The sequence below is a fragment of the Ceratotherium simum genome, chromosome 21, assembly GCF_057802395.1.
Source record: "Ceratotherium simum simum isolate JZ-2026a chromosome 21, ASM5780239v1, whole genome shotgun sequence".
Lineage (NCBI taxonomy): Eukaryota > Metazoa > Chordata > Mammalia > Perissodactyla > Rhinocerotidae > Ceratotherium > Ceratotherium simum.
In genome coordinates, this window is record NC_141920.1 from 1164588 (window position 1) to 1183227 (window position 18640).

The 18640-nt window shown below is 56.0% G+C and overlaps 1 protein-coding gene and 1 long non-coding RNA gene across 2 annotated transcripts; one reads left to right on the plus strand and one right to left on the minus strand.

Moving 5' to 3' along the window:
- Positions 1–2767: 2767 nt before the first annotated feature.
- On the minus strand, positions 2768–12100 carry LOC147914170 (uncharacterized). The gene is made up of 4 exons (XR_015555507.1): positions 12013–12100; positions 7716–8030; positions 5779–5925; positions 2768–4776 (listed from the first exon to the last, which is right to left on the minus strand). It is a non-coding gene; the product is annotated as an uncharacterized LOC147914170 (long non-coding RNA).
- Positions 12101–12429: 329 nt separating this feature from the next.
- BHLHE23 (basic helix-loop-helix family member e23) lies at positions 12430–18254 on the plus strand. Its single transcript, XM_087444868.1, has 2 exons — positions 12430–14197; positions 17091–18254. Exon 1 carries the CDS (start codon positions 12467–12469, stop codon positions 13139–13141), a length of 675 nt encoding a protein of 224 aa, XP_087300994.1. The 5' UTR covers positions 12430–12466; the 3' UTR covers positions 13142–14197; positions 17091–18254.
- Positions 18255–18640: the final 386 nt, after the last annotated feature.

Here is an 18640-nt window from a genome sequence, read left to right on the forward strand (position 1 = left end):
GGGCGCTGGAGGAGGGGCACTGGGGAGGGGCGCTCGGGGAGGGAGGGGCCCTGGGGAGGGGCGCTGGAGGAGGGAGGGGCCCTGGAGGTGGGGCGCTCGGGGAGGGGCGCTGGGGGAGGGAGGGGCCCTGGAAGAGGGGCGCTGGAGGAGGGGCACTGGGGGAGGGGCGCTGGGAGAGGGAGGGGCGCTGGGAGAGGGAGGGGCGCTGGGACAGGGAGGGGCGCTGGGGGAGGGCGGGGCGCTGGGGGCGGGGCGCTGGGAGAGGGAGGGGCGCTGCGGAGGGAGGGCGCGATCTTGCAGGAAACGCTCTGCCTGCAGGTGTCCCCGGGGCTGAGGGGCGCTCGTGGGCTGAGGTTGGCTGGGCTGCGTCTGAGGAACAGCAGGGCGGGCTGGGTGGGATGAACGGCTCCTTCTCCCGGCTCAGAGCGGAAGCCGCTGGCCCTTGCGGAGGGCCCGTCGGCACAGTTTCACTCCGCGAGGAGACTGCTGCAGAAGGGACGCGACCTGACGTGTGTTTTGCAGGAGCCCCCCTCACCGTCTGGCGAAGATAAACCACAGCGCAGCAAGCGCAGACGCGGAGGCCAGCCGGGAGGCTGTGTCAGTCACCCACCGCTGTGACAACGCCACCCTCACCCCCGACACTTGCTGGCTTAGAACCACCGCTGACCTATTGCTGTGATCCCGTGGGTCGGGAATTGGAGCGGGGTCAGCAGGGACGGCTCCTCTCTGCCCCTGTCGTGGGCTGGGCTGGGTCGGGAGGTCCAAGAAGGGCCACTAACACCCCGGGGCCTCGTGCAGGCAGCCGGCCTGGCACACCCTCCACGTGGCCTTTCTCCAGGACAATCTGGACCCCCAGGCAGTAGGTACTGACAGAGCAAAGGCAGAAGCCCCAGAACAGACACAGCGTCCTGCCCCTCGCTGGGCTGTTGGAGGCCTCCCCACGCAGGGGAGGGGCAGAAAGCCCACCACTGGGTGGAGCCACCGGCCTGCCCCGGGAGGGGAGGAGCACAGGGCCAAGGGACCCAGGCCAACCTATGGGGGCTGGACCGGGTGGTACGGTGGGTGGCAGTGACCAAAGAAAGGGGTCCAGTGGCTCCGAGGGCCCCAGCCTAATCAGCAAGAAGGAGGGGGAGGGCACGTGCTCCCCAAGGGCCATGGGGAGCCAGGACAAGATGAGCAAGCCTGGATACCCCCCTCCAGCTCCAGGGGTAACTGGCCCCCCAGAGGCCCCCTCCCCCAAATAAAAGGCCAGGAGTTGAGTGAAATCTCAGGACACCACCCTGCAGCCGCGCCCTGTGGAGACAGGAAGGTGCGGCAGCCCACGCTCATTTCCACACATGGCAATGATGCCTCTGCCAAGGAGAACCTGGGCCTTGTTTCCCGCCTCTCCAGACTCCGCCTCCAGGACTCTCCGCCCAGCACCCTTGTCAGGGCACTCAGCCCTCTCCGGCCTGCTTCCCTGCCGGCTCCAGGCAGCCACGAGGGCGGTTCCCTAAAGGAGGAACATGAACAGCTGGCAGACACCCCAGCTCCCCTTGGCCCCGGGAGCAGGGGATCTGGCGGCAGAGGGAGGCGCAGGCCGACGTCCACTCCTCCGGAGTCCGAGGCCAGGGCTCCCAGGGGACGTGGACAGCAGTGGGCTGGGATCAGAGGCGAGAGGAGCCCCCGCCCGCAGGCCCCTCCTGACACAGGGAACACCCCTCAGCAATAGCGCAGGAGCTGGGCCATCTCGGGGAAGCGCCAAGGCCGGTGCCTCGTGGACCAAAACGCTGGGGCAGCTCCAGACTCCAGGAGAAACAGGCCTGGCCCAACGGTCATAACCCAGCGAGCGGGGGCTTGAGGGTGAGCAGGGCTGAGCCGGGAGGACCCCACCGGCGCTGGACCTCCCTGGAGGCCGTGCTCCCAGACAAGAAACTGAGGCATGGCGCTCCTGGCCATACCCCTGTGAGGACGACAGGTGACTCGGAGCTGTTTTGTCCCCTGATGCACTGACTTGCTCCCCCGCATTCAGATCCTTCTGAGCACACACACACGACTCATCCCTGTAGCAAGGGTCGCCGCCGGCACAGAATCCGGTGGGAAAGAGACAATGAACGTAATCTGTCTGGGAGTCAGAGAGCTTGGGAGAGACGACAGCTTCTACGGGGGAAAGAAAGTAGAGCAGAGTAAGTGGGTTACGACCCCCGTCACAGGGAGGGCTGGGCCCCACTGAGAAGACAACGTTACAGCTGAATCTTGAAAGGGTGAGGGAGTCGGCTGTGAGGGTCTCCAGGGAAAGAGGGAGCCGGGCACAGGGAACAGCCAGTGCAAGGGCCCTGAGGCACCTGCATGCCCAGTGTGTTCTGGGAGCAGCAGAGAGCCTAGAGTCAAGAGGCCAGGGGAGATGTCAGGGTAGGGGCAGACTGTATGGGGTTCTGTCACCCATTTACGGAGTTTCGACTTTACAGTGGTGACATGGGGCCACTGCAGGGCTTTGAGTCACGAGACAGGGTCTGGCTCACGCTATACAAGGGTCACTCTAGCTGCTGTATTGAAGATAGACTTTGGGGACAATGGTGGAAGCAGGGAAGCCAGTTAGGAGGCTACTGAGGTAACCCAGAGGAGGCCAGTGGAGGGTGAGAAGTCACCGTGTTCCAAGGGGATGGGGAAGGTAAAATCGCAGGACATGGGAGGTCAGAGGGAGGCGTCTGGAGTGGCTGGAAGCATGGCTGCTGTCAACAGAAATGGGGGGCTTATGGCGGGGCGGGTCTGGGCTGAGATAGAGAGCTCAGTCATGGCTGTGCTGAGTCTGAGGTGGCCTCAGAGCCATGATGTCCAGCGGGCAGCTGGGTTCATGAGTCTGGAGTTCAGGAGAGGGGTCAGGGCAGGGACCATGGGACTCACAGGCACGTCAGGGGTCCTGGATGAGATCCCCAAGGGGGCGGGCATGACAGAGAAGAGGCTGGAGGACCGATCCTGAGCCCCGAGAAGGAAAATGTCAGGGCAAGGGAGAACCAGCAGAGAGCTGAGAACGAGTGACCAGGAAGGTCACGCTTTAAATATCCTTATGTAAAGATAAGGAGTTCACACAGGGGAATAGGGCACAGGGCTCCCTTTTCTCCACATCCTCGCCAGCACTTGTTATCGCCTGTCTTTGATAATGGCCGTTCTGACAGGTGTGAGGTGGTCTCTGCTGGTGGTTTGATGTGCATTTCCCCGATGACTGGTGATGTTGAGCATCTTTTCATGTGCCTGTTGGCCGTCTGTATGTCTTCTTTGAAACATGTTTATTCAGGTCCTCTGCCCATTTTTTTAATTGGATTGTGTTTTCCTGCTCTTCAGTTGTATGAATTCTTTATGTATTTTGGATATTAGCCCCTTATTGGATATATGATTTGCAAATATCTTCTCCCATTCATAGGTTGTCTTTGCACTTTGTTGATGGTTTCCTTTGCTGTGCAGAAGCTTTTACTTTGATGCCGTCCTACCTGTTGATTTTTGCTTTTGTTGCCTTTGCTTTTGGTGTCAAATCCAAAAAATCATCGCCAAGACTGATGTCAAGGAGCTTATTGCCTGTTTTCTTCGAGGAGTTTTATGGTTTCAGGTCTTTCATTCGAGTCTTTAATTCATTTTGATTTGATTTATGTGTATGGTGTAAAATAGTGTCCAGTTTCACTCTCTTGCATGTGGCTGTCCTGTTTTCGCGACACCTTCTTGTCTCCTTTGTTGTAAATTAATTGACCATACATACATGGATTTATTTCTCAGCTCTCTATTTTGTTCCATTGGTCTAGGTGTCTGTTTTTATGACAATACCACACTGTTTTGATAACTATAGCTTTGTAATATAGCTTGAAGTCAGGGAGTGTGATGCCTCCAGCTTCGTTCTTCTTTCTCAAGATTGCTTTGGCTATTCAGGGTCTTTTGTGGTTCCACACAAATTTTAGGATTGTTTGTTGTATTTCTGTGAAAAATGCTGTTGGAATCTTGATAGGGATTGCATTGAATTTATAGATGGCTTTGGGTATTTTAACAATAATACCTTAACAATATTATTTCTTCCAATCCATGAACACAGAGTATCCTTTCATTTATTTATATCTTCTTCAGTTTCTTTCATCAGCGTCTTATAGTTCTCAGTGTACAGGTCTTTCACCTCCTTGGCTAAATTTATTCCTAGATAGTGTATTATTTTTGATGCTATTATACATGGAATTGTTTTCTTAATTTCTCTTTCTGTTGCGTTATTAGTGTATAGAAACAACTGATTTTTGTATATTCATTTTGTATATTTCATTTTAGTAAAGTCCTGCGACTTTACTAAATTCTTTTACTAGTTCTAATAGTTTTTGGTGGAGTCTTAGGGTTTTCTATATATAATATCCTGCCATCTGCAATTAGCGACAATTTTACATCTTCCTTTCCAATTAGGATCTCTGTCACTTCTTCTTCCTCAGGAATACTGGCCTGTAGTTTTCTTTGTTGTGGTGTCCTCGTCTGGCTTTGGTATCAGGGTGATGCTGGCTTCATAAAATGAGTTTGGAAGTGTTCCCCTCCTCTTCAATTTTTTGGGAGATTTTGAGAAGGATTGGTGTTAGTTCTTCTTCAAATGTCGGTCCTGGGCTTTTCTTTGTTGGGAGGTTTTTAATTACTGATTCAATCTCATCACTAGTGATTGGTCTGTTCAGATGATTCAGTCTTGGTAGGTTGTGTGTTTATAGGAATTTACCTATTTCTTCAGATTGTCCAACTTGGTGCATAATTGTTCATAGTAGTCTCTTAGGATCCTTTTTATTTCTATGGTATACATAAGCACATGGATGTTTATAGCAACTTTAGTCATAATTGCCAACAATTAACAGATGAAATAGACAAAGAGATATTTGTAAATATATAGACATTTTAAACGATACAATCAGTAAATCTGACCAAAATAACTTATATAGAACACTACCCCCAACAACTGAGGAATGTACATAGTTTTCACCACAAAAAAAAATGTTTACAAAACCTGACCATATGAGATAGTCATTGTGGTTTGGGGAGAGGGAGGGAGGGACAAGTAGGTGGAGAACAGGGAATTTTTAGCACAGGGAAACTATTCTGATGGTGGATCCATGTCATCATAGAAGGTACAACACAAACAGTGAATCCTCACATAAACTATGGACTTTAGTTAATAATAACGTGTCAATATTGGTTCATCAATTGTAACAAATGTGGCCACCGAGGCACACGCTAACAATAGGGGAGACTGAGGGGGGATGGGTATGTGGGGACTCTGTACTTTCCCATCAATTTTTCTGTAAACTTTAAAACTGCTCTTAAAAAAGTGTACTAATTTTTTAATTGACCATATGCTGACCTAAAGCAAGTTTCAACAAAGAAAATAAGTGATCATGTGAATGTCTTTAGGGAGCAAATTTTTCAGATTGATCTTCATGCAGCCAGCAGAACGGCTTCACGAGTGGTTGTCAATTTTTCCTTGTTGTCTGTCAGCTTTTGTCTGATCTATTTCAATTATATAGTAAGAGACCTGATCACACCTCTCTCAGCATCCACCAGACAAACACACACAAAGATAAGAATATAAGGAATTTGAACAACACAATACGCTGATTGGAGTGGGGTGAATATATATATATACACACACAAAATTTCAACTATGTCCAATAAAATTCCCATCACGTATATGTGCCATGTTCATTGACCACAATGTGATAAAATTAGAAATCAGCAAGAAAGGAAAAACTGAAAAGGTATTCATATATCTGGATATTTCACCCAAGATTTACTTACAAAATTTAGAACTGCTTTCCCACCAGGAAATCTTCTGATGCTGTTTGAGGGAATGTACAGGCTCCGTGTCTATCCCGGGAGTGCGGGCAGTGTTCTCAGAGGGAAGAGTCACCTTGATGGAATGTCTTCTGGCTGACCTCATCGCTCCTAAGGAAGCACAGCAGAAGGGCATCTTGTCTAGCTAGGGGGAGGTGTCCGGAAGGCTTCCTGGAGGAGGAGGTGCGTCCAGCCCTGCGGGATGGGCAGGGGTGTTCCAAGGGGATGGATAGCTAAAGCCAAGGCACAGAAGCCAGGAACACCCCCATCAACATCCCCAGCATCAGTTTGGCCCATGGGCGGGTGCTGGTGGCGGCACGGATAAGGCTCACTTGAGGGGATCACTCGAGGGGATGGGCAGGTGTGAAAGACCTGGAGTGCCCCCAGGAGCAGGGCCTCTATCCCGCAGGCGACTGGGAGCCACCGGGCACTCTAAGCAGAAAGAGATCAGGTCAGCCAGGAATCAGCGTGGTGACGGAAAAGAGGGGCTGAGAAGACGAGAGGAAAGGCATCGAGGCTGAAGCCAGGACCCCGGGAGGGACGGATTCCTCCCCGGAGTTTTCACCTGACTCCATTGTTCCCTGATCACTCGAGGTCGCTGGCTGTGCCACTAACCAAGGAGACAGTCTGGGGAGAAAATCCATGCTAATGCATGCCGTGCTTGCCTCGAGGACATTACATCTGAGTACCCAGCAGGTACCACCTCCGTGGGGGATGTGGAGGCCCAACTGGTGGGACACGATGGGGCTAATGAGTGACATTTGGAAGATGGTCGGTACCAGGGGACTGTCTTATATGCACCCCACCAAAGGCCACCAACCAGTAGCTCACATTGCATTAAAACCTCCTCTCCTACCATGTGGATGAACCCTGAAAATATTGTGCTCGGTGAAAAGAGACCACACATTGTAGGATTCCATTTACATGAAACGTCTAGAATAGACAAATCTGTAGAGAGAGACAGAGGGCAGATTGGTGGCTGCCAGGGGCTGTGCAAAGGGAGGAATGGAGAGTGATGGCTAATGGATACGGGGTGTCTTTTTGGGGGTTGATGAAAGTGTCCTAAAATAGACTGTGGTGATGGATGCACACTACTGTGAATATACTAGAAACCTTTGAATTGTACACTTTAAATGGGTGAATTGTGTAGTACATGAACTATATCTCAATAAAGCTGTTCTTAAAAAAACACCAACTTCCTCTCAACACCCTGGAACAGCCTGGCAGGGTACCCGCTAGTGGGGGGAAGGAAGTCCCTTCTAAACTGTTGAGTGCCATACAAACGTAAGAGGTGGTGGTTTTGGGGAGCTTCTAACAGCAACTCGAGCAAACACAGGTTCTTGTAAGGGATTAGGGGCCGGTCTTCCAGTACCTTCCCTGAGGGAAGTGATTGACATGGAGTGGAGACGGGTGGACGTGAGACGCCAGAGTGGCTGCCCAGGGGCGCTGCTGCACCTGCTTAGAGGACTTTGAGGGCATTTTCTAAGCGCTGCCCAGAGGCACCTGCAAGAGGCACACGGAGACACGTATCCCCCTAAAATGAGCCTCGGGACCACCTCCTGCACCACCAGAGACCCGCGAAAATAATGAGGCAGAGGGCAGAGTCTCCTGAAATCCCAGGTCCAATTCAGCCTGGAAGGAACTGCCCCACCTCTTCCCTGCCACGGGGGGATGAGGGGTGGGGGGATGAGGCTGTCCTTGCTGCCCCAACACGCTGCCCTCGGCCTCCCCCCAGGGACCTCACCTGGGGGACTTATCCACGGCAGCGAAGCAAAGAGTTGTGACCTCGTTTAACCTCCCGCACTCAGGAGACATCACAGAAAAAATCACAACCCAAAAGCAAGTGTGGGGATGTAAACAAAACCGACAAAAACATGAAGAGGTTTGGGACAGATACTCACTGGGCATCTTTCAGCAACATCTGGGCATGAGCTCTCCCGTGTCCCAGGAGTGACCAAGGCGGCTTCCTCTGTACAATCTGCTACGTGTCAGTGATGTTTGAAAGGAAACTGTTGAGACGTCATGACAACATAAGGAAGGAGAAACACCCCCAGAGTCAGTGCCAGGGACTCCACACAAAGTGCTTACGTAGACACTGAGACGGTGGAGTCCAGACCCCGGGCGGGCGGGTGCAGCCCCTGAAGAAGCCACGAGCTCTCTGTTCAGGGTCCAAGTCAGCGGCCTCCCCTCGGTGTTTTCTCTCATCCTTTCTGATCCTGTAGAAGACGGGTCATCAGTGACAGCTTCTGGAGCCTCTATCTCTGCTGGAGGACGGGGTGCATTTTCGGGGTCACTAGTGGTTTTCTCACCGTGCCCGTCTCTCCATTTTGCAGACGAGGGAAGGTGGCCACCCAAGGCCTGACAGAGGCAGAGAGCTCTCTCACCCCCAGAGCTCTGTTCCTTCCCGCACCCCCCACCAGGCCTCTCCATTTGGCTCCCCAGGTGACCCCACAGTGCCCCACGTCCCCCCCACCCGCCCCACCTGACCCCCTGCCCTGAGACCCAACAACCACAACCCAGCAGCAGGGGCGGCCGATGACGTCCACTGAGTGCCCACATGGGCCACGGCATCTGATTGTCACAGGCCAGATCTGGAAAGGCCAGGGCCACATGCAGGGCCCACAGCTGCAGGGCCACACGCAGGGCCCATGGCTGCAGGGCACAGAGTGGCTCCCGGGAAGGGGAGGGAACCCCCGACTCAGGACAGCCTCGAGGACACCAAGAAGCCCTTGGGGGCAGGCTCACCCCTGGGGGCAGCCATCAGACCGTGTGCCTTATCAAGACCATCCGCTCCACAGATGGGGAAACTGAGGCCCGAGTAAACACCGCAGTCAGTGCAGAGCTGCCTCACACCCCGCACTGCCCTGGCCCACAGGAGTGGAGGGGCCCAGAGGTGGTGCATCTGCCTTATCAGCTGGAACTCCAGGAGAAGCCCTCAAGGCCGTGACGTGCAAACCCCACGACAGGGAATTCAGTGACAGCACAACAGGTTCCTCCACTCCCCACCATGCAGACACCAGGCGCCCCCTGATCCGGATCCGCGACGGGCCTGAGAATGTGCAGCTCTGAGCAGCAGCAGGCCCGCGGGGGCACGCAGTCTCCCAGGCAGCCAGCAGGTGGCAGCGTCTGACCAAAAACGGTGCCTCTCCCTGAGCTGGACCCGCTTTCCTGGCCAGATTGGTGGCGGGTTTCCCAACACTGGATGCTCAGCTCCACCGCAGGTGGGCCTTCCATGGAGGCTGTTCAGTGGTCCTGGGCTCCAGCATCTGCCCACCCGTGCCTCCAGCCCTCCTCTGAGCTCTTGAAGGCTCTCAATTACCTGGACACTGGGAGACTGGCCCAGGCCCCCGCTCCCCGGCCAGGCCTTTAGACAGCCCCATGCCCAGGCCCAATGGGAGACCGACAATGGCAGAACCCCTGGGCTGGGACCCGGACGTCACGTTAATCCCTCAGGGGATGCCAACCTGCAGCCACGGCTGGGGCTGTGCTCCAGGCCACGTTTTGAAAGCCAATCTCATCTGTGCCGTGGCTTCAATACAATGTACTCCACTGACCCCCACCTAACATTTCCACGTCACCATCAACGCCTGCCGGACACCCCTCTGAGTGGTTCAAATGCCCCCACGCTGGCTATGTCTACAGCGTACTCTCTTCCTCAAACCCGGTCCCCACCCCCCCAGTCCTGAGTCCCAGAGGCAGAAGGTCATCCATGGCTGGCCCCCCCTCAGCCCCCACTGCTCATATCGGCCTCAGTGCGCCTGTGGAGTTGGCCCACCTCTCTCCACGTCCCCCGGCAGCTCTGTCAGGCCTGGAGGGACACCCAGGAGGAAGTGCCCCCCAGACCCCCGGCCACAGTGGGATTGCAGTGATCTGTTAAAAATGCTTCCCGGGCTTGTTCACTGACTGCCACTGCTCTCCCATCAAAGACCAGAGGTCCCCCCATGGCCAGTTCCCCTAGCCCCTGGGTCACTGGGCCCCACCCTGGCCCCCTGCTGCCTCTCCAATGTGCCACACTCCTTCCAACAGCCTGTTCACTCCCCACCCCCAGGGTGCCCCCACTCCAGCCCCTCATCCTAATTGACACCCACGAACGCTTCAGACCACACCCCACATACCATGGGCCCTGTCCACGCCAGGCTGTCCCTCCGCCCTGCCTATGCCTGACCCCCGCCAGGGGCCAGTCCAGGGGCCCTCCTTAGAAAGGGCCTCACCCAGACCCTTCTCATCCCTGCCAAAGACAAGCCCACCTGCATTCCAGGCCAGGATGCACTGGAGGGTGAGGCCCTGCTGAACGCGCAGCCAGGGTGGACACCAGGCCGCCAGCACGGGCAGACACGTTAGCCCACAGCTCCTCTCTGCTCCTTTCTCTGCAGGGCCCAGAGCAAGGAGAACCTGATGTCCTGTGACTGCTTATCCACGTGTTCGTGCCTGTCTTCTCGAACACTCACACCCAGCATGGAAGCCCTTGAGAGCCAGGATCCCAGTCATTGCTGGATTTCCAGAACCTTCCAGAAAGCACATGGCTCTTAGCCATTCACTCCACAAAGTGCATGGCACCTAGTCACCCTCTCTGAACACTCGACAACACCCGGATCATCTCTCTTATTCCTCTTCCTGGTGGAACCTGGGGAACAGAGAAGTTAGGCGACTTTGCCAAGGTCACACAGCCGGGCCTGGTGAGTGGTTCCCAGGCAGACTTGTGCTGGAGGCCAGGGTAACACTCATCTGCCGACTGAGCAGGGAGCAGCCATTCCTCCTGAACTCCACAGGCCTCCAGGCAGTTTTCCGCCTGGGAGAAATTGTGCAGTCCTGGCCTTCATTCCCTGTTGGAAGGACTGCAAAGGTGGGTCCCGAGGCTGGCAGGATTCCCATCAAATGGGGCTGGATCTGAGAGGAGGCGGCACCTCTGGAAACTCTGGCCAAAGCCCCCCAAGACACTGTGCGCTCACCAAACTTCCAGTTTGCAGTGGAGGAACAGAGGGGGGTTAGGCAGCAATGCACTGGCGGAGAGCTGATGGGTTAAACCCTTCCCTCAGCGTATCTGGAAACAGGGCCCAGAGTTTGAGGAAGGAACCAGGCTGCCCTCAGCCTCCTACCTTCCCTGGTTTCAGCTGCTCATGGGGTTCTCCATCGTTACTCCGCCCCTCCCAAATCTTCAGATGGGTCCAGCATTAATCCTTGCCCCAATCCCCCCAGCCGCTAGGACTTCTGGCAGGTGACCCCCAGCTCGGCCAACCCCTCACCCTGAGGAAAGCTATGCCAAGTGACCAACAGAGCCCCACCCCCAGCCCCCTCCAGGCTGGTGGGAGAATCGCAGAACCCAGCATCAGGCATCTGGCTCCCACCTGCAGGTGCTCAGACCACATCCCTGACCTGACGCCCACCTGGGGCCACCACCGCAGTATCCCTAGAGGGGTTTCTTGCCTGAGACTCAGGCCAGGACATAAGACCCATCCCCACCCCAGTCTCTCACTGGCTCAGAGACTGACCAGCAGCCCCCACCAGCAGTCTCCCTCCAGCAGAGCCTGCCAACTTCCCCAACACCACGGGGGGAGCCCTCGCCCCCAAGTAGAAAACAGAAAATTCCCCCCTCTAGCGCATGACAAGTCTTGGAAAAAACCATTCACCTGAAACACCAGATAATTGAAACAAGAGGTTTTGTCCTCAAACTCCAATCCCTGTCTCAAATCACTACGACTTCGGGGAGCACGGAAGCAACCTCAGGACGCACTTGTCCCGGCAAACTGCGCGGTGGGGGTTGGAGGCCCGGGAAAGGGCCGGCTGTGGGGAAGTCCCCGATGGCGCCTCCCAGCCAGCCGGCCCACGGGGCGCCCGGAGCGCGCAGTTTGCTGCATCGGGTTACGCGGCTGTACGGCGGCTCCGCGAGGGCGCCCACGGGGGCTGCGCGCCCAACACCCTGAAGGAAGGCCCCAGGCGTGCGCTCGGCACCTGCTCGGGCCTCTGCGGGTCGGGGTGCCCGCGGTTGCGCTGCGGTCTCTCTGCTCTGACCCCTGCGGACGCTGGAGGCAGCTCTTGAGAGAGGGACCGAGAGCAAGACGGACTGAGGAGGGTGCCCACGGGGGACGCGAGCGTTTTGTGGTGGCAACTCCCGGGTCTGGCAGGAGGTGGTAGCTGGGGACGCCGAAAAGCAGGTAATGCGTTCCCGGTCCCGCCGCCCCAGCCCATCTCCATCCAGACCTCCAGCTCCCTCCATCCCGGCAATCCGCCCATCCCTGGTCGTCGGTCTGCGTCGCTAGTGGAGCCAGGCTCCAAAAGAGGCAGTCACCAGGTCCCCTCTGATTGACGGCCGCGCAGTCCCAGCGGGAGCCTCAGCACCTTAAAACGGGAGCCGGCGCGTGGGAGCTAGAGCCCGCCCCCCGGCCCAGCCCTGCGCGCGGCAGCGGAGGAGGAAGAGAAGGAGGAGGTGGAAGAGGATGAGAGGGAGAGGAGGAGTCGACCAGGAGGCGGGGCCGAGGCGGCCAGAGAGGCCCGGCGCGCGGATGCTCGGGGACCGACAGACAGCCGGACGGGCGCGCGGAGCCGATAGCCGCACAGCGGCGGTGGCGGCAGCGGCGGGCCTCGGGAGCGGTGTGGGCCCGGCCGCCTGAGCGCCTGCCCGCCCAGCGAGCCCTCGGGCCTCGGCGGTGCGGCCATGGCCGAGCTCAAGTCGCTGTCGGGGGACGCGTACCTGGCGCTGAGCCACGGCTACGTGGCGGCGGCCGCAGGCCTCGCCTACGGGGCGGCCCGGGGGACCGAGGCGGCCCGCGGCTACGGCGCGCCGGGCCCGGGCAGCGACCTCCCCGAGGCGCCCGCGCCCCGGGCCCCAGGCGCGGCGGCTGAGAGCAGCGGCGAGCAGAGCTGCGACGAGGACTACGCCTTCGAGCAACGGCGGCGGCGGCGTGGGCCGGGGGGCGCGGCGGACGGGCGGCGGCGGCCCCGGGAGCAGCGCTCGCTGCGGCTGAGCATCAACGCGCGCGAGCGGCGGCGCATGCACGACCTGAACGACGCGCTGGACGGGCTGCGCGCCGTCATCCCCTACGCGCACAGCCCGTCGGTGCGCAAGCTCTCCAAGATCGCCACGCTGCTGCTAGCCAAGAACTACATCCTCATGCAGGCGCAGGCCCTGGACGAGATGCGGCGCCTCGTGGCCTACCTCAATCAGGGCCCGGGCCTGGCCACGCCCGTGGCCGCCGCGCCCTTGACGCCTTTTGCCCAGGCCGCCATGTACCCCTTCTCTGCGGGTGCCGCGCTGCCCTGCCCAGACAAGTGCGCCGCCTTCTCTGGGACGCCCTCGGCGCTTTGCAAACACTGTAACGAGAAGCCATAAGGGCTCCGGGCCGCCCCTGCCATCTGCGCACGTCCTCCATTTTACATTACCCCGATGACTGTTTCACCCTGCCCCGACCTGACCCCGCCCACGGGGAGAAGGCGGCCTGACCTCACTTCCAGCCCGTGCGCGCTGAACAGTTGGGGGCTGCTGGAAGCGCAAAGCCCCTCCCGGCGCGAGATCGAGCCGGAAAGCGAGGACGCTGGAATCCACGCCTGGGAGCCCGAAGCGCCCGCTGGGCACCCTCCCGACGCCCCCAGCCATCGAGCCGTGGCCCGTGGTCGTCCGGGCACCGCCGCTCACCCTCGAAAAGAAAACCAGGGCCGCAGCGGGAGTGTGGACTGGCGCTATCCGGAACAGGTGGTCCGGCCCGGCGCCAGGCTGAGGCTCGCGGAGCGCAGGGACAGAGCGTAGCCTGGCTTGGCGAGTCGTGGCCCTCGCGTTGGGGCGCGTCCTTGGCTCCCGTCGGCCGCTCTGGCCAAACTGCAGGGCCTCGCTCTGGGGGTGGGCTTGTTCCCGAGGACTCGTGGCGCCTGGCACCTCCGGCCTCTACGGGCTCCACGACCCCTGCGACGCGCAGCCCACCGCAGCCGAGCCGCGCGATGCACCCCGACCCGGCGCGGCAACTGTCGTTTGCAAGGAAACTGAACTTTGGACGCAAGAAGACCTGGGGAGTGGCTTTTCGGCTTTCCCAAGTCTGAGTTTGTGATGTTTATTTACTTGCCTGCCTAGAGGGCTTACCTCTAGAGGTGAGTGGACGCCAACGCCGGCTGCCTCTAAGTCTGTGGAATTTGTCCCCTAGACAGCCCTGGACTCCCCAGCCACCACAGCCCCCGCCAGAATATCCTCGCCCAGGCATGGCCCGGGTGGAGTCGGATGGAGACCGCGGCGAACCGTCTGCTTAAAGGCGCCTGTAAGGAGGAGGGGGTCCTCACAGCCCGTGCCCCGACTTGGCCCTGGGGTGTCAGGAGAGGGCCCGGTCTAGCCCCGGTGACCCGCAAAGCCCCCTCCCCGCCAACCCCCCGCACGTTTCCGGGGGAGGAGGCCGGGCCACAGGTGAGTACCCTGGGCGGCTGCGCCCTGACCGGTGTGAACAGGGATGGGGTCTGTCTGTTTTAAAATCGGTGTGAAGATAGGGTCTGTCTCTTTTATGTCGGTGCGCAGCCCAGAACTCGGCCACCATCCCGGGTCCACGCGCCTCGCACAGCCTGGTGGCTGCCCTGGGGACTGAGCTGTCTGTGCCGGTTTGTGCCCGAGTGGCTCTGCTACAATATCTGGCTTTATTAACCCAATTTCCGCGGCTGTCCTTAATGCTATGCTAACGGGGAGAGGACCGCCACCTACAAAGCGACTGTCTATAGCATTTAACTTTAATTAACACATTTCAAAAGGCCCTTTTGTATTTGCAAAATGAAGTGTGTGATTGTCTCATTCATAAAGCTATATGCTTAATACTAGTTTCTGCTAATTTCCATTTTTATTTTTTCCTTGCTTTTTTTTTCCCCTAACAGACTAGTTTATCAGCTTTGCACATCCAGAAAACTAAGTGTTGGAAACTATGTTTCAAGTCCCTTGTGGGTGACTGAAGGCAGGGCTGGTAGAGACTCAGATGTCATTGACTCCAGAGGTCATTTCACAGTGACCTAAATCAACTTTATAAATTATGTACTTATCATAATCTGAGACAGAGTTGCTTATTCTGGTTAAAACCAGACATAGTTTGTACATCATTTATATTCGGAATAAAGTATTAGATTTCAACATATTTTAAAGTCATATGATTAAATTTTAATATCAAATTAGGTAGTGTTCATTTGTGACTGAACTTGTAATTTCAATTTCCAGATAGTTGTGTCAACTTGGGCCAATGCTTCTAAATCACAGAGTCTAAAAAGTCTCCGAGACGTGAACCACTGCTCTGTAAGCAGCCACCCAGCAAATATGTAAAATAATAAGAAAAAAGTGAAGGAAAAAATCTCTCTTCCCCATCTTGGGTGAAAAAATAACAATTTTTAAAAAGAACCACTTAAGTACTCATAAGTCCTTACAGTCACTTTGTTTAAGTAAAAGTTAAATTAAATTTAAACATTTTTCAAAATTGCAAAGCTGTTTGTCTACTGGTCTCCAGAATGTCGGCAGGCCTGTCATGGGGCCGAGTGGAGTTTTTCCAAGTGAAATGAGGTAGGTCTCTCTCCGGCGGCCGCTGATCAAGCAATCTGGTCTCAAAATAGATGTCATTTGGCCTCTGACAAGTTCGGGCAGCACACTCCCCCGTCTAAGACCCTAGACGCTGGAAGAATTCCCAGCACAAAAGGTCTGACCCCCCACAGCCCCTGTGCCCAAAGTACAAACAACCAGGGGTGCCATTTGGCGCTGCCTGTTTGCAAGCTCGAGACTCTGGAAACATCTGATGGTGGTCTGGTTGTCTTCTCCGGAGGTCGCACTCCTGTGGGGGTGGCGAGAATGTTGTGGATCAGCTCGAGAGAACTCATCCCCATGCATCTAACCACCCAGAGCTCGTGTCTCTCCAGTTTTGGGGGAGGAATTAAATAGGAAAGAACTTTGCTTATAGCTCGGGTTTGAGACAGCCTTGCAAGATCCTCGTTGGGTGAGGAAGATGCATCTGCTGCAATGAGGTGCGAGGAAGTGTCCTGGGACCGAGATATTAACAACAGCCCTTTAAACCAGCACAAAGACAATGCAGGCTACTCGTGGAAGTTCACATTTTCTGGTGACCACATAAAAAAAGGAAATCAAAGCAGATGAAGTTAATTTTAATAATAACATATTTATCCCAACACATCGAAAATATCATTTCAACATGTATTCCATATTTTTAAATTATTAGGGATCTATTTTACATCCTCTTTTTTGTACCAAGTGTTCAAACTCCAGTGTGTCTTGCACTTAGAGCCCATCTCAGTTCAGATCAGCCCCATTTCAAGTGCTCAGTGGCCACCACAGTGGACGCTGCCACTCTAGATTTGTAAAAATGCAAACGCGAAGTGCCTTTGTTTCCTTAGCTTTAATAATAAGCAAGGAATGTCCACAGATTCAGGGAATAAATTCTAGTGCTGGACAACAGGACATGCTCTGTTGTTTTTACTCCTTCAGTCCTGCATCACCAGAGCTGGCTGGGCTGGGCAGGTGGCAAGAAGGGCCTTTGTCAGTTTGCTACCAAGAAGTGGTGGCCGTGTGTCCACCTGGTCACTGGTTCCACATGCCATCTAGCATCGCACTGGCCAACCACACCCAAGCTTGGGGAGTCAGCGTAGTGACAGCCTGGGGTCCTCCCCACTCCAGCCGAGGAGTTGTCTCAAAGCCAACACGGCCTCCTTCCTCTTTTAACCCCACAAGTGAAGAGCTCGGCCACACTGGCTGCTGCTTGAGCAACTTGCAGACCAAGACTCTTTCAAACTCAGATTATGAGCCCGTGAAGCCCGGCTCATGGGGCCTTGGGGCTGGCTTCTCTGAGGCCCGTGGCCCCATATGGGTCCCTTGGTCCCACACCCCATCTTCCTTCACTGACTGGCGTGACTGGCGTGGCCCCAGTGCTCTCGGTTCCAATGGTGCCCAAAATACTTTACACCCAAAGCTCTTCATTTTCCCCTAGTTGAGAAACTCACTCATCTCAAACAGCGTCCCTGGTTTCCAGTAACAAGTAATGCATCCGAGCTCTGAGGACAGGAGTCTACCCAAACCCAGCTCTGCCTCCAGGGCCTGGAGTATGGACCCCACAAAGGCCATCAGCCCGCCCGAGTCCATCCACTGACCGCACGCACCGGGCACTTGCCTTCCGACTATTTCATTTTGTTGATTTCCTCCCAAAGACGGGGTTTCCCTGTCACTTAGGCAGATGTCAGAGACTCCTGGGGGCCCCTCGGGTAAGCTGACGGGCATCAGCGCAGACGCATGCTTTGCCAAATATGCCTGTCTGTTCTCCTTGCAGGTAGTGAACATTAAAAGAAGAGACAGCTCCTCATAAAGGACAAATACTGTTTTCCTAAAAGGATGGGCGAGACGCACAAACCGTCGTTCTGGCCAGTGCAGCCTGGCCTCACCCTCTCGCGGAGAGCTCCGAGCCCAGGCTAATCCGGCAGAGAATGATTACAGCAATTTGATCATGAGAACTCGCTGGGGATGCGTTTTTAGTCTTTAATCGCTTTTGGCATCCCGTTTGGAGGGATGGAAATAGAGGGATTTACGACGTATTTAATGATTTCTCCAACAATTGCCTCTTTGGATTCATAACCCTGGATGTTATGTGCCAATTCTCCAACAAGTCTGTTCCATGACATTAGAAAGTTAATACACATTTGCAAATTTAACCCCCAAGGAGCAGAACCCATGTTACCATAAATGTGGAAAGGCTCAAATAATTAGCAAAGTTACCTTTGATTCAGTGTTTTCCCTGTTTTAAAAAGTGATTAATGCTGGTTTTTTCCCAGTCTGAAGTGCCCGAGGGTACGTATTCATGTAAGTATAAAAGCTGTTTCTAAGTGCGGCTCTCTGAGTGGGAAGACAGCTAGAATTATTCTGGAGGTTCACGTGGAGGGGGTGGTGTTTCTTAAGATGCACGCGTGGAAGGGGGTCAATAAACCGACATTTCTGTTCTTCTGTGGTCGGCTCTGTGGAATCGCCCGGTTGGTCCCCAGTCAGGATGCAAAGGGAAGCTGCCTTCTGGCCCCAGAGGCCTCTGTCTGCATTTCCAGGAGGCACAGACATGGGTGCAATGCAGAGCCGTGCATGGGCCTGGCCGATGGCCTCTGTCTCCCACAACACTCAGTGCCCGCCCCACCCGGGGCCGGCCGGCTTGACCGCACGGTGGTGCCACTGGGGACAGGAGCAGTGTCCTAGCTCGAGGATCTCATAGGAGCAGCTCGGCTGCGGTTAGAAACACCCAAGCCTGCCCAGCCAGCCTCATTTTGCCTCTACGCCCTGCTTTGTCTAAAGTGATGAGCTGGCAGTTGGTCGCTCTCCCCGGGGGCCCTGATTCGTCCTGACGGAAGCCCAGTCTCCCCAGTTCCATGTGGACAGCTCTTGCCGCCCTAATGAGGCCACGGCCAGTCTGGGAGCCTGGACACAAATGGGACCCGTGATGCTCTCTGGTGGCCACGAGGCATCTGACAGGAGTTCTCATCCGTCTGCAGCCCGGCTGGCTCACCTCACCCACCTGGAGCTCTGCGTCCCCGGCCCTCTCACCACCGCCCTGCTTTGTGACCACAGATGACACTGAAGGTACAGAATCCCCGGGAACAGTCTCTGCGCTGCATGCACGGGGACAGAGCCTTCTTTGATGGCCCCAGCGAACACCCGGGGCAGCGAGTCCAGGGTCGGTCCCAGCCGGCACCTGCCCAGGAGGTTCTGATGGGGATCAGAGCCAACCAGAGAGGGGGCTCGAGTGACCCTGTGGTCATGGCGTGGGCGGGACCCCGGTCTCCTCTGCCGAGGTCCACTACAGGTCCCTGGAGGGTTTCATGTGGAGCAGCCTGGACACCG